Below are 13025 nucleotides of genomic sequence, written 5' to 3'. Positions count from 1 at the left end.
TGATGCCAACAGAAATCAGCACACTCAGGGATCTGCAGAGTGTTCGCAGTTCGCATAACAGACCTCAGCAACTCAGCATTTGGCTAATCTACTTTCTTTACATATAAACACACACGGAGCACTACAACATGGCTCCCTCTCTCTCTAGCATCAGACAGCAAAGAGAAAGAACAAAGGACAATAATCCCATTTCACGGAACACAGTAACACAAACATCCTGTCTCCGTCACTTCCCACTGTGTGGAGTGAAAAACACACACCGTCATGTGATAGACAACAATCCCATGACTGCAGACACGGGGAATGAATCTTTAACAGTTACTAGTTGGTGGACCAAAATGTGACTTTGGCATGACCTTGCCCGTTTTTTGGCGTACGTTTGTCCATCTCTTGAGATATCATCACCAAACTCGGCATGAGAGTTCGGGGGGGGGGTGTCTTCATCAATATTTGGGAGTCATTTTGAATCAAGATGGCGGACCGAAATTTGACTTTGGCATGACTTTACTATGATTTTTGGTGTGACAGATCAAAACTCACTGATTACACTATCCGTTTTTTAAAAAACACATTTTTTTGTTCCTTTGCAAGAGGAATGAGCAATCTGTGATCTGGTTCAGATGTTGCTGGACTACAACTCCCATCAGTCCTGACCATTGGCAGGGCTGGATGAGGCTGATGGGAGCTTGAGTACCAGGAGAGATACAAGAGGGATACAGGCTCTTGCTTTACAAGCTCTGTGGCAAAAGGATGCTCAGCAAGCTCAGGTGACCCCTTTCCTTTTAATGCTGTGATGGGAGAAGCTATACCTATGGAACTTCTCTCCTCCCCAGAGTACTTGATACAAAAGTGCTCTTTCTATAGGGATGTTGACCACTGGAGATTTTGTGAGTTCATGGCACCATCACAACCCTGCAGCAAACTAAGAGGGCAAGTGTAATTTCCTAGCATCAGAGCCTTCCCTCACCGTGGGAGAGTGGAGGTGCCAGATCATGACTGGAGACCCACTGATGGCAGCCCAGGTGGTAGAAGAAGATTTCGTCCTCGTAACATTTCTCCTCGTGGTAGTGGATGTGGACGTTGCCACCTGGAGAGGAAGGGAAAGTGAAGCATATATATATATACACATAATACATACATTTCACACGCTAGCAAGGTTATGCTTAAAATTCTACAAGGCAGGCTTAGGCAGTATGTGGACCGAGAACTCCCAGAAGTGCAAGCTGGATTTCGAAAGGGCAGAGGAACCAGAGACCAAATAGCAAACATGCGCTGGATTATGGAGAAAGCTAGAGAGTTCCAGAAAAACGTCTACTTCTGCTTCATTGACTATGCAAAAGCCTTTGACTGTGTCGACCACAGCAAACTATGGCAAGTTCTTAAAGAAATGGGAGTGCCTGATCACCTCATCTGTCTCCTGAGAAATCTCTATGTGGGACAAGAAGCTACAGTTAGAACTGGATATGGAACAACTGATTGGTTCAAAATTGGGAAAGGAGTACGACAAGGTTGTATATTGTCTCCCTGCTTATTTAACTTATATGCAGAATTCATCATGCGAAAGGCTGGACTAGATGAATCCCAAGCCGGAATTAAGATTGCTGGAAGAAATATCAACAACCTCAGATATGCAGATGACACAACCTTGATGGCAGAAAGCGAGGAGGAATTAAAGAACCTTTTAATGAGGGTGAAAGAGGAGAACGCAAAATATGGTCTGAAGCTCAACATCAAAAAAACAAGATCATGGCCACTGGTCCCATCACCTCCTGGCAAATAGAAGGGGAAGAAATGGAGGCAGTGAGAGATTTTACTTTCTTGGGCTCCTTGATCACTGCAGATGGTGACAGCAGTCACGAAATTAAAAGACGCCTGCTTCTTGGGAGAAAAGCAATGACAAACCTAGACAGCATCTTAAAAAGCAGAGACATCACCTTGCCGACAAAGGTCCGTATAGTTAAAGCTATGGTTTTCCCAGTAGTGATGTATGGAAGTGAGAGTTGGACCATAAAGAAGGCTGATCGCCGAAGAATTGATGCTTTTGAATTATGGTGCTGGAGGAGACTCTTGAGAGTCCCATGGACTGCAAGAAGATCAAACCTATCCATTCTTAAGGAAATCAGCCCTGAGTGCTCCCTGGAAGGACAGATCGTGAAGCTGAGGCTCCAATACTTTGGCCACCTCATGAGAAGAGAAGAATCCTTGGAAAAGACCCTGATGTTGGGAAAGATTGAGGGCACTAGGAGAAGGGGACGACAGAGGACAAGATGGTTGGACAGTGTTCTCGAAGCTACGAACATGAGTTTGACCAAACTGCGGGAGGCAGTGCAAGACAGGAGTGCCTGGCGCGCTCTGGTCCATGGGGTCACGAAGAGTCGGACACGACTAAACGACTAAACAACAACAACAATACATACATACATACATACATACATACATACATACATACATACACACACACATACGATGGTGCAATAAAATGTCCAGCTATTTCCAGTGCCTTAAGAACACAAGGGAAACTTGCCAGATCAGGCCAATGACCTATCTAGTCCTGTTCTCCAACCAGATGTCTGTGGGAAACAGGTAAGCAGGATTCGTGCCCAAAAGCCCTCTCCCCTTCTCTGGTTTCCAGCAACTGGCATTCGGAAGTGTTGCTGCCTTCAATTGTGGAGGCAGCACATAGCTATTATGGCTAGTAGCCACTGATAACAACTGATAGTCAGGGGATATGGGGACTGGTGGGGGGGGGCGATACAGTCGTACCTTGGAAGTTGAATGGAATCCGTTCCAGAAGTCCGTTTAACTTTCAAAGCACGGCTTCTGATTGGCTGCAGGAAGCTCTTGCAGATAATCGGAAGCCACGGAAGCCCCGTCGGTCATTCGGCTTCCAAAAATAGTTCGCAAACCGCAACACTCACTTCCTGGTTTGTGGCATTCGGGAGCCACAATGTTCAAGAACTAAGCTGTTCGGAAACCAAGGTACGACTGTACTTATTCCCTTCCTTCAATACAGGCTTTTCCCTTGCTGAGACAACAGAAATTTTACATGAAATGGAAGCTTTGGCAATATTAATTTAACAATACAGTACTAAACTTGGTAACAGGATCACCAGTTTTTTTTCCTGGCTCTGCTCCTGTGCCTTTAGCACCAACCTGGATATGCAGCAATTTAGCACATGCAAATAAAACTGCCTGGGGAGGCTTCGCATGCCAAGTTTCTGTGTCTCAGGCTGTCGGGAGGAAAAGGGTCAATGCGAGGAGGGCAGGGGTTTGGCGTAATGGTGGAAAACTGTTTTATATTATCTGCACCAAAAATGATTAGGAACAGAGGAAGCTGCCTTATACCGAGTCAGAACATGAATCCATTTAGCTCAATAGTGTCTACACAGACCAGCAGCAGCTCTCAAGGATTTCAGACAGGATTGTCGGTCAGCCTTACCTGGAGAGGTTTTTGGGGACAGGCAGATGCTATGCCACTAAGCTACGGCCCTTCCCCAAATTCCCAAATATTCAGTATTAGAAGAGGAAGGAAAGATTTGACCCCCACCCCAATTCTCACATTCCTCCGCGCACCCCTACCCTCTGGCCGGAGAGGCCATACTTACCATACACAACCATGTAGTTGCCAATGACTGTGGCAGAGTGAAAGGCCCGCTCTCGAGGTCCCCGGTGCGAGTCCTTCGCACGCAACGTGCTCCAATAGCGCAGGTCCACATGGAAGAGGTCGGTGGTGTTTACTCGCACGCTGAAGCTGAGGGCAGGAGAGTTTCAGGTAAGCTTTTTTCCCTGCCTTGGTTAGACCGCACCTGGAATCCCGTGTCCAGTTCTGGGCGCCACAACTGAAGGAGGATAGTGACGAGCAGAAATGTGTACAGAGGTGGGCAACCAAGGTGATAAAGGGTCTGGAAACCAAGCCTTATGAGGAATGGTTGAGGGAGCTGGGTATGTTTAGCCCGGAGGCTGAGAGGAGATATGATACGCATCTTCAAACATCTAAAAAGTTGACACACAGAGGATGAAGCAAACTTGGTTTCTCCTGCTCCAGAGGCTAGGACCCAAACCAATGGATTGAAGTTACAAGAAAGGAGATTCTGACTAAACATCAGGAAGAACTTTATGGCAGCGAGAGCTGCTCGACAGTGGAATGGACTCCATTGGAAGGTTGTGGACTCTCCTTCACTGGAGGTTTTTAAACTGAGATTAGGTGGCCATCTGCCATGGATGCTTTAGTTGAGATTCCAACTATACAATTCCAGCTCTACAAATCCTATGATTCTATGATTCATCTTACCCCCTTCATGTTTCCATCATCTCAAGTCTGCCCACAGTGTAAGTGTCAATCTCATAAACAGAGGGACTTTTTATTTTAACACATACGTTTAAATTAGAATTGCTGGGTTTTTCTTATAGTTAACTTGAGTTGATATTGTCTCTTCCTTTCTCCTTTCTTTTATATTTGCAATAAAAATAGATGTAAAAGGAAGCAATCGCACCCACTAGCATTGAATCAATAACCTGAGGAGGAGAGGCTGGGAACTTAGCCTATATCAGGGATGGGGAACATATGACTCTCCCAGGGATTCTGGACTACAACTCCCACCAACCCCAGCCAGCATGGCCAACAGCTAGGGTTGATGGGAATTGCAGTCCAATGCCACCTGCAGAGCCGCAGGTTCCCCATCCCTTGTCTACATGCCAGCTATACCAACCAAGGCGACTTCCTGCATCAATAGGCCAGAGGAAGTTGTAAATCAAACCCCCAAAGGCATTTTGCACCAGTTTCCCTTGATGTTCTGAACAACAAAAAGATCTACTTCTGCTATATATATATCTTCCTAAAATTGTAGGGCTGCCGTCATGCTGCAGTCTGAATGGCCACCAATAGAAAGCTATGACTGTGTAGCAGGCAGCCAAGAGAAGCTGTTCAAAGAAGTGGGATGGGAGCGCGTTTCAGAGAAGTGTGCAGGGGTGGGTGAGGTATAAAGGGAGGAGGGTCTGGCCAGTTGTAGGGCAGATAGGTGGGGTTGGTGGATGGAGTGAGCAGGGGTGGCAGCTCCTGGTATGTATGCCCACAGCACTCCCAGTTTTCTCTTTACCGAGCAGTTGAGGGCCGGTGCCCGCCGTAAACCAGGAGAGTGCGGGAGGCTGCGTGGAACACCATGGAGTGGCCTGCGGCTGCGGGAGCCTTGCCACCTGAGGGCACCACCAACTCCCAGCGCCACATCCTCAGATGGAAGCGGTACATCTGTGAGGAAAAGACATCCACCGAGGTGCGGCCTGTGTAAAGGAAGGGATAACAAGTTAGCAGGGCTAAGAGTACCTATTTCCAGCTCTGGCTGGTTCACTGGCTACAGCCCTCTTTTGGAAAGAAGTGTCTCTGCCACCATGCTCCATGCTCATGTGACTGCCAGGCTGGACTGCTGCAATGTGCTCCGCATGGGGCTGCCCTTGAAGACATCTCAGAAACATCAAACGGTCCGAAACGCAGCAGCCAGGTTACTTGACTGGGGTTCCATACAGAATTCACACAGCAATCTGCTCTAAAACAGCTGAACTGGTCACCAGTTTGTTTCCAGGCCCAATTCAGGGGGCTCACATGAGTGGTTAGAGCCCTAAATGACTTAGCACCTGAATATCTGGGCTTGTTTGTAATCCAAAATGTATGCAAACCAAGACGTATGCAAACCAAGGTATCGCTGTATTTTGAATGATTTTAATCTTGTGTTTTTATACTGTTGCCACCTGTCCAGAAATTTATGGTTACAGGCAGCTAAGGAATTCTATTGTTATTATTATTATCTATCATGGATGCTTCAGTTGAGATTCTTGTATTGCACTACGATTGATTCTTGTTCTCACCTCCAAATATGTAAAGCCATTCATCCACCACGGCAGAGGCGTGGCCGGCCAGCCCAGGAGGTGGAGGAAACCAGGTGGTGTTGAGGGGCACAAGCTCCTGCCAACGGCCTTCCCAGGGCAGGTACATCCAGACGTCGTTCGTAAGAAAGCCGCTGGCCAGCTCGCCCCCAAAGAGGACCAGGAAGCCCTCCCATGCCACAGCCACGTGGGAGTGGCGGGCCGACTGTAAAAGGGGGAGGACAAAGGAGTTAGACAAGTGGGAGGTATGGGATCAAGGCACAGTGCGGCAGATTTCCCCTCTTCTCGGGGCCATTTCACACATGACGCAGCTACAAGGAAGGCTCAAGGGGCAGCCTCCTGGCTCTGAGATGCATCCACACACTGATGATGATGTAGTCACACATAACATTTTTATGAGGATGCTATAAACATCTCAGGTTCATGGGCCCTAAAGGGCCTTATTTAGATTTTTTAATTATATTTATTTTTGATAGGTTTTTTAAAGAAAAATCATCTTTTAAAAAAATGATGGCAATTTTAGATATACAGTGGTACCTCCGATTATGAACTTAATTCGTTCCGGAGGTCCATTCTTAAGCCGAAACCATTCTTAACACGAGACGCGCATTCACTAATGGAGCCTCCTGCTGCTGCCGCGCTGCCGGCGCATGACTTTCTCTCGCCTCCTGGGGCAAAGGTCACAACTAGGGGCATCTACTTCCAGGTAAGCAGAGCGCGTTACCTGAAGCATTCGTAAGGGGGACGGTACGTAACACGAGGTTCCACTGTACTGTACTTGTTTTTATTTGGTTTATGGTTTTTAGTCATGTTTTAGTTATCATTTCATTTATACACTGCTTGATATATATTTTTCCCCTGACCAAGTGGTTTATATATTTTCTAAATAAACAGAATATAAATCGTCGCTGGGCGACAAAGGAAAGAAGACGCTTACCGGGGAGGGGCTGAGCACTCGCCGATGCCAGATGTTAGTGGTGAAGTTGTAGAAGACAAGGTCCCCCAAAGCCGTGTTCAGATCCAAACCTGGAGAGGGGAGCAGAAATGCCATGGGGCTACAGAACAGGAAGGAAGCACCCCCTGGGACTGTAGACCCCAAATGCCCAGAATAGATAACTGGATTAATTTCTGACCTCCAAAGATGTACAGTCCTCCAGTGGAGGGCAAGAAGGCACCAGCCGCTGCTGTGCGGGGCCGGAAACTAGGATCCCGGGCGCTCACGTTGTACCACTTGCCGGCTCCTTGGTTCTCACTCAGGGCTAAGTCACAGGCCCGGCCCACAAAGCCAGGTTCGCACCGGCAATGATCTGAGCCCTGTGAAGGAGAAGCAGTACACCCTGTCAGGGCAACAAAATGTAGGGCTCCCTGCAAAGCGCTACTGGCCCGCAGGCAGGGAGGAGAAACTCATCTTAAGGGGAAAGGGTAGCCCTTGTGCCTAGGAGCCTATGCTTGAAAGCAAAACTGCAGGTATGCGAGAGGTGTCTGAACAAGATTTCTAAGGTTAGAGCCACGGAGCAGGCTGAGATCTGGTGCTTGCAAATAGTTCCCCAAGAGAAGCAAAAGCCAGGAAAAAAATGAGGCAAAATAACAAACACTGCAGAATAAGATTACGCAAAGTAGCAGAGATTAAGCAACGTTGTTAATAATAATAATAATAATATATTCATATCCCACCCATCTGGCTGGGTTTCCCCAGCCACTCTGGGTGGCTTACAACAAAAGATGAAAAGTACATTAAAACATCAGTCATTAAAAACTTCCCTAAACAGGGCTGCCTTCAGATGTCTTCTAAACGTCAGATAGTTGTTTACAGTATTTCTTTGACATCTGATGGGAGTGTGTTCCACAAGGAGGGCGCCACCACCGAGAAGGCCCTCTGCCTGGTTACCTTAACCTCACTTCTTGCAGTGAGGGAACCACCAGAAGGCCCTTAGCGCTGGACGTCAGTGTCCGGGCAAAACGATGGGGGTGGAGACACTCCTTCAGGTATACCGGGCCAAAGCCGGTATACCTTTAAAGGTATAAAGGGCTTTAAAGGTCAGCACAAACACTTTGAATTGTGCCCAGAAACGTACTGGGAACCAATGTAGGTCTTTCAGGATTGATGTTATATGGGATTAGCAGCCACTCCCAGTCACCAGTCAACTGCCGTCCGGGTCACCTTCAAAGGTAGCCCCACGCAGAGTGCATTGCAATAGTCCAAGCGGGAGATAACCAGAGCATGCACCACTCTTGCAACAGTCCAGAACAGAGAGCTGTGCAGAACTCAGTTGTTCCTGGAACTGAATTTGGATTGTATCTCCATTTTTTTTATTTTGCAAAAAGTGTGCCCCCACTCGAAAAATACAAGATGGAGGCTACAGGAGAAAGACAGAAGAAAGCTGTGTCTAGGGCAAGAAGTCTGGGGTGACCACCCCCCACCACGCACACAAACATGGCTGCTGCAAATGCTCTTTATGGGGCAAGCACGGTGAGATCCAGAAAGTCGCAAGTCTTACCTGGCTGCAGCTGCCATGGCTCTGGCAGTAGGTGACGCAGTCAGGCATGGAGCAGCCCTCGCCGCCCCAACCTTGGAAGCATGTGCAGCGGCCGTCGTTGTCGCAGATCCCGTGGCCCGAGCAGCCCATTGGGCACAGCGAGACTGTGTAGGTGGCGTTGAAGCCCAGGAGGTTGTAGTTGGCGTCACTGAATAGGTGCAGCAGCATCTGCCAAGCAGTTAAGAGGGCGGGATGGTGCCAAGTTCACATCTACATGCCCCATGTGTAACCCAAGATCACAATTACATGACTCGCGTGTCCCTTAAGAGACCACAGCTATGTGCCCCCGTGTGGCACTCCTCTCCCCTGCATGCAATAATCTCCAACCTCATCTCAACAACCACTTGTGAATGGCCCCCTCCCGAACCCCAGAGCAAAATCTCCAGGACACGGAGCCCTTCCATGCCCGTGTGTCTAGGCCGATGTCTATTGGTTGCAACTTGACCCCATCCAACCTCCGGGGTCAGTACCTTGCCAGAGGTGGCCTCGATGGTGGGGGGTAGGGTGCTGCCGCTGAGGCTGGCCAGCAAAGGGCTGCTGGGAGAATCTCCATCGTAAATGAATAGGTAGTCATAGGTGCATTCGGTGTCCATGAACATGAACGTCAAGAGGATGCGGTAGCTGCTGCTGGGAGCTGAACAGGGTGCAAAAGTGGGGCGGGAGGGTTAGAATACCAGGCACAGGACCAAGAATAGGCAGGGGTCTTCCCCTGGAGCCCACTAAGCTTCTTAGCCCCCTTGGTCCAAGAGGCACTGAGTGGGGTCACCTTTTGTCCCGTGAAAAGTGCACAGAACTGAAGGAGGAGGTTTGAGGAAGGACGCTCTTTCTCACTTCCTCTTTCACCTCTATGGGAACAAGGTTCTGTGTCGCCAACAGCTGTGTGCTAGGTAGGCATTCAAGAAGAGGCCAGTCCCATTTCTGCAGCAGGAAAAGTGAGCACTTGTGAGATTTCTGTCTACCATGCAACTGCTGGGAGGGACAGAACCCCTCCACCACCCCTCTTCTGATCACACTCATGACTGATATATTTGGCAGGACTTCTCAAATGCATCATTAACCAGCTGATTTATATTTAAAGGTAGAAAGAATTGGGTGGAGGAAGAATGTAATTTTTGTTTTGTTTTTTATTATCTTTATTTATTAGATTTATATACCACCCTTCATCGTAAGATCTCAGGGAAGTTCACAGAATAAAATGCAAGATAAAAACAAGTAAATAAGTAAAACCAAACAGCAAAATAAAAAACCCTTCTTCCCACAGATACATTTAAAAGGCTGTAGAATATTAATCAGCTAAAGGCCTGGTTGAAGAGGAATGTTTTTGCCTGGTGCCGAACGGTGTTCAATGAAGGCGTCAGGCAAGCCTCCCTGGGGAGAGCATTCCACAGAGAGTCACTGCAGAAAAGTTCCTGTTCTCATGTTGCCACCCTCCAAGCTCAGGAAGAAGGACCCCAGAATATGATCTCAGGGTCCAGGACTTTTGTTGCTGGTTTTATTTGTAATTAAAGTCTCTGTTCTATCCTACTTTTTATTTTTAGTTTAGGTTGTTGCAGACGGCCACCATAGGACCTTCAGTTAAAGGAGGTAGATTTATATATTTCCAATAATAAATAAAGAAGCCTCCCCAAATTCCTACCTTCCACTAGCCACTCGCAGTTGCCGTTGACAGAATAGTTGCCAGGCCCATCTGTCACATACCCTGATGCACTGCGCAGGACCTGGCGGTGCCCCTTACAGTCACCACCGCTGGCCCAGCGGATCCCAAACAGGGCTAAAAGCAGGGTTACCAGCAACCTCAGGCAGCTGTCCAATAAGGAGTCCATGATGGGGTTTGGATCTCCCCGCAATTCGGAGGCTGCTCAGTCAGCACAGTCCAAAAGGTGAAGGGAATGCCATAATCCAGCCTGAAAGAGCAGAGAAGAACTTCGGAGGTCGGGCAGGGTATACTGTTTATTTTCATTTTTATCATCACCATCATCCTCACTGCCCGTTGCAATTTAAAATCACAAAAAATTAGATGGGTCCTAAAAAAAATACACCTCGAGTGCCAAAATAACAACAACAACAACAACAACAATTGTATTATTTATACAACAACAACAATTGTATTATTTATACAACAACAACAATTGTATTATTTATACCCTGCCCATCTGACTGGGTGTCAGGTGCATCTCTGTGGGGAGGGAGTTCCACAATTTAGGGGCTGCCATAGAAAACGCCCTCTCCCGAACCGCCATCCCACCAGTGGAACAGCCAAGATGGCCCAGAGAGATTTTGGGGACACAATGAGAGAGGCAGGGAGCTGTTTAGCACAATAGAGCAGCCTTCATCAACCCAGTTCCCTCCAGATGTTTTTGGACTACAACTCCCATCAGCCCCAGCTCTAGCATATGGAGGGCACCAAGTCAGCGAAAGGTAACTTTTGACAAACTTCCCATTCCCGGAACGTAGACATGGCTCAGATTCACAACTTGTTACGAATGCTGAATTCAAGTAATAGGTATAGGACAGGACAGGATGTAGACAGAATAAAGAAAGATGTGGCGTAAAGGGCACTGTGCCTCCAAACTGCAGTCAGGGCTTTCCAATCCTTTCTCACAAGCAGCTTAAATTTCAGGTCTTAAAGTAGCCATTGCCAAGCAGGTGCCCTCCAGATGTTTCAGACAACTGCGACGGAGGGCGCTGGCTGGGCGAAGACTGACTTACACCAATAACAAGCCCACTCCCCGTAAAGCAAACTGGGTGTGTACATGCAGTGCTGTTTTTCTGGGGGGACGCAGGGGTACATAAACCCCTAAACATTTTGTGAATCTTTGTACTTATGTCCATTTACTGTATGTATTTCCCCCGATTCGAATTATAAAATGGTGATTTTCTTGAGTCAAAGTGATAGTACCCCTAAACATTTTTTTTAGAAAGAAGCACTGTGTACTTGTCCTGTGTGTGTTTAGTCTCCCCACCCCCAAAAAGGCTTTATGGGAAAAGGAAGAGAAACCCATAAACAGAAGGGAAGAAGTTCCCTGGAACTGGTCCCAGCTGGGAATCAAAACAGGTTTCCTAGGAGGAAACCTAGGTCCAGAGCAGGATTCCCCCCCCCCCTTTTAAGCATTACTTCTGGAGTTACAGGTCCTTGAAAAGGAGGAGGAGACCCTAAAGGGGGTGGGGTGGGAGTCCCTGCTAAGGCTTTGGGGTTGTAGGAATCATACCCTAGAGATGCCCAGAGGGGCTGCAGCATGGAACACAAATATATATTGAAAAGGAGGTTCACGAGGAGAGCCCAATAGGCGACGTGTGTTTGTGGGAGAGGAGAGGGCTTATTGTTTTTGTTTTGTCCTTCCTTTTATTGTGAATTTCGTGGGGTTTTTTAATCTTGTATTTCTATACTGTCACCTTTCACCAGTAAATCTCAGGGCGGTATACATAATTAATAATAATAACAACAAATGATGAGTGGGGCGTACGTGGGGGCCGGGAAAGGGATAAATCCTGCAAACGGGTGACTTTGCAGCCAGGGGACTCTCTGGAGGAGGAAGGTGAGGGTCGGGGGGGGGGTTCTATCAGGTAAGGTTTAAGGTGGCCTACGAAGGTGGGGGCATACGGGGGCGTGCAATGCAGGAGGGGGTTGCGGGAAAGGAGAAGACCCACCTCCCCACCCCCCACCCTACGCGAAGACCCACCTGCCGCCAACTCCGCTGCCCCCGCGGCCCATAGAGAGGCGCAGCCCGGGACCGATGAGGCGCAGCGAGACGACGGGGCCAGAGCGGCCCGCAGGAGGAACGCGGCGCATTGAGAAAGGGAGAGGGATAGAGGGAAACCGGAAGCGGACCTTCCCTGATTTCTATGGAAAGGCAACGGCGATTGAAGGACCATAGAGGCCGCAGGGGAAGCGAGAGGCTAGAGAGGCAAGTTCTAGTCCTCTGTCTCTCTCTGTCTCTCTCTCTGTGTGTGTGTGTGCAGCCGAGGACTGAAGGGATGTTTATTTATTACCATGAAATTTAATACACCCGCTCGTTTGATTATATATTGTTGTTGTTTAGTCGTTTAGTCGTGTCCGACTCTTCGTGACCCCATTATATATAGTATATTGATTATATATAGTAATTAATAATTGTTATTTTTATAAGTTATTTTTAACAATGAAAAAAATCCCATTTACAATGAGAATACCGAGTTGGGATTGCTGCTGTTGTTAGATTCAGGCAGGTCTGTCTTCCGAGAGCAGCAGCACCGAGCATGTGCAGAGTGCTATTCTCTTGAATTTGGGGTAGTGAGCATGTGCAGTGACGTTCTCCTGAATTTAGGGGGGGGGTGGATTTTGTAGGTTTTTCACACGCACACGCAAAGGCTTGTGAAGCTCATTATTTAGCCCATGGACACCGTAGGGGGAAGGTTGTCTGTGGTGTCCCAAGGGGGATCAGAGGCCGCAAGGGCAGTGGAAGAGGCGGCACAAACACCGGCACAGACTTCTGCGAAGGGGGCTCCACCTGAAGCCTACGCGGAAGGGATGGAGCAACACACACACCCCTACCAAACGGCTGTTGGGGACACGATATTTGCTAATCCTTCGGTTGGAAGGAACTTACCAAGAATGCCTCTCTCTCTCTCCAT

At 48.0% G+C, this 13025-nt stretch overlaps 1 protein-coding gene across 1 annotated transcript in view; it reads right to left on the bottom strand.

Moving 5' to 3' along the window:
* MEGF8 (multiple EGF like domains 8) overlaps positions 1 to 12226 on the bottom strand; it is a 54897-nt gene extending 42671 nt beyond the window's left edge. The window contains exons 1-10 of the mRNA XM_035117353.3: positions 12095 to 12226; positions 10051 to 10318; positions 8885 to 9048; positions 8376 to 8582; positions 7011 to 7191; positions 6815 to 6903; positions 5860 to 6082; positions 5097 to 5277; positions 3606 to 3751; positions 968 to 1087 (exon numbers count right to left, since the gene is read on the bottom strand). Coding sequence (XP_034973244.3) covers positions 968 to 1087; positions 3606 to 3751; positions 5097 to 5277; positions 5860 to 6082; positions 6815 to 6903; positions 7011 to 7191; positions 8376 to 8582; positions 8885 to 9048; positions 10051 to 10237 — 1498 coding nt within the window. The 5' untranslated portion in view covers positions 10238 to 10318; positions 12095 to 12226. The remainder of the gene's footprint in view (positions 1 to 967; positions 1088 to 3605; positions 3752 to 5096; positions 5278 to 5859; positions 6083 to 6814; positions 6904 to 7010; positions 7192 to 8375; positions 8583 to 8884; positions 9049 to 10050; positions 10319 to 12094) is intronic.
* Positions 12227 to 13025: the final 799 nt, after the last annotated feature.

Source organism: Zootoca vivipara, chromosome 6, assembly GCF_965207765.1.
Source record: "Zootoca vivipara chromosome 6, rZooViv2.hap1.1, whole genome shotgun sequence".
In the NCBI taxonomy this organism is placed as follows: Eukaryota; Metazoa; Chordata; class Lepidosauria; order Squamata; family Lacertidae; genus Zootoca; species Zootoca vivipara.
The sequence above is the reverse complement of the archived record's forward strand: the minus strand, read 5'-3'. Positions and strand labels throughout refer to the sequence as shown.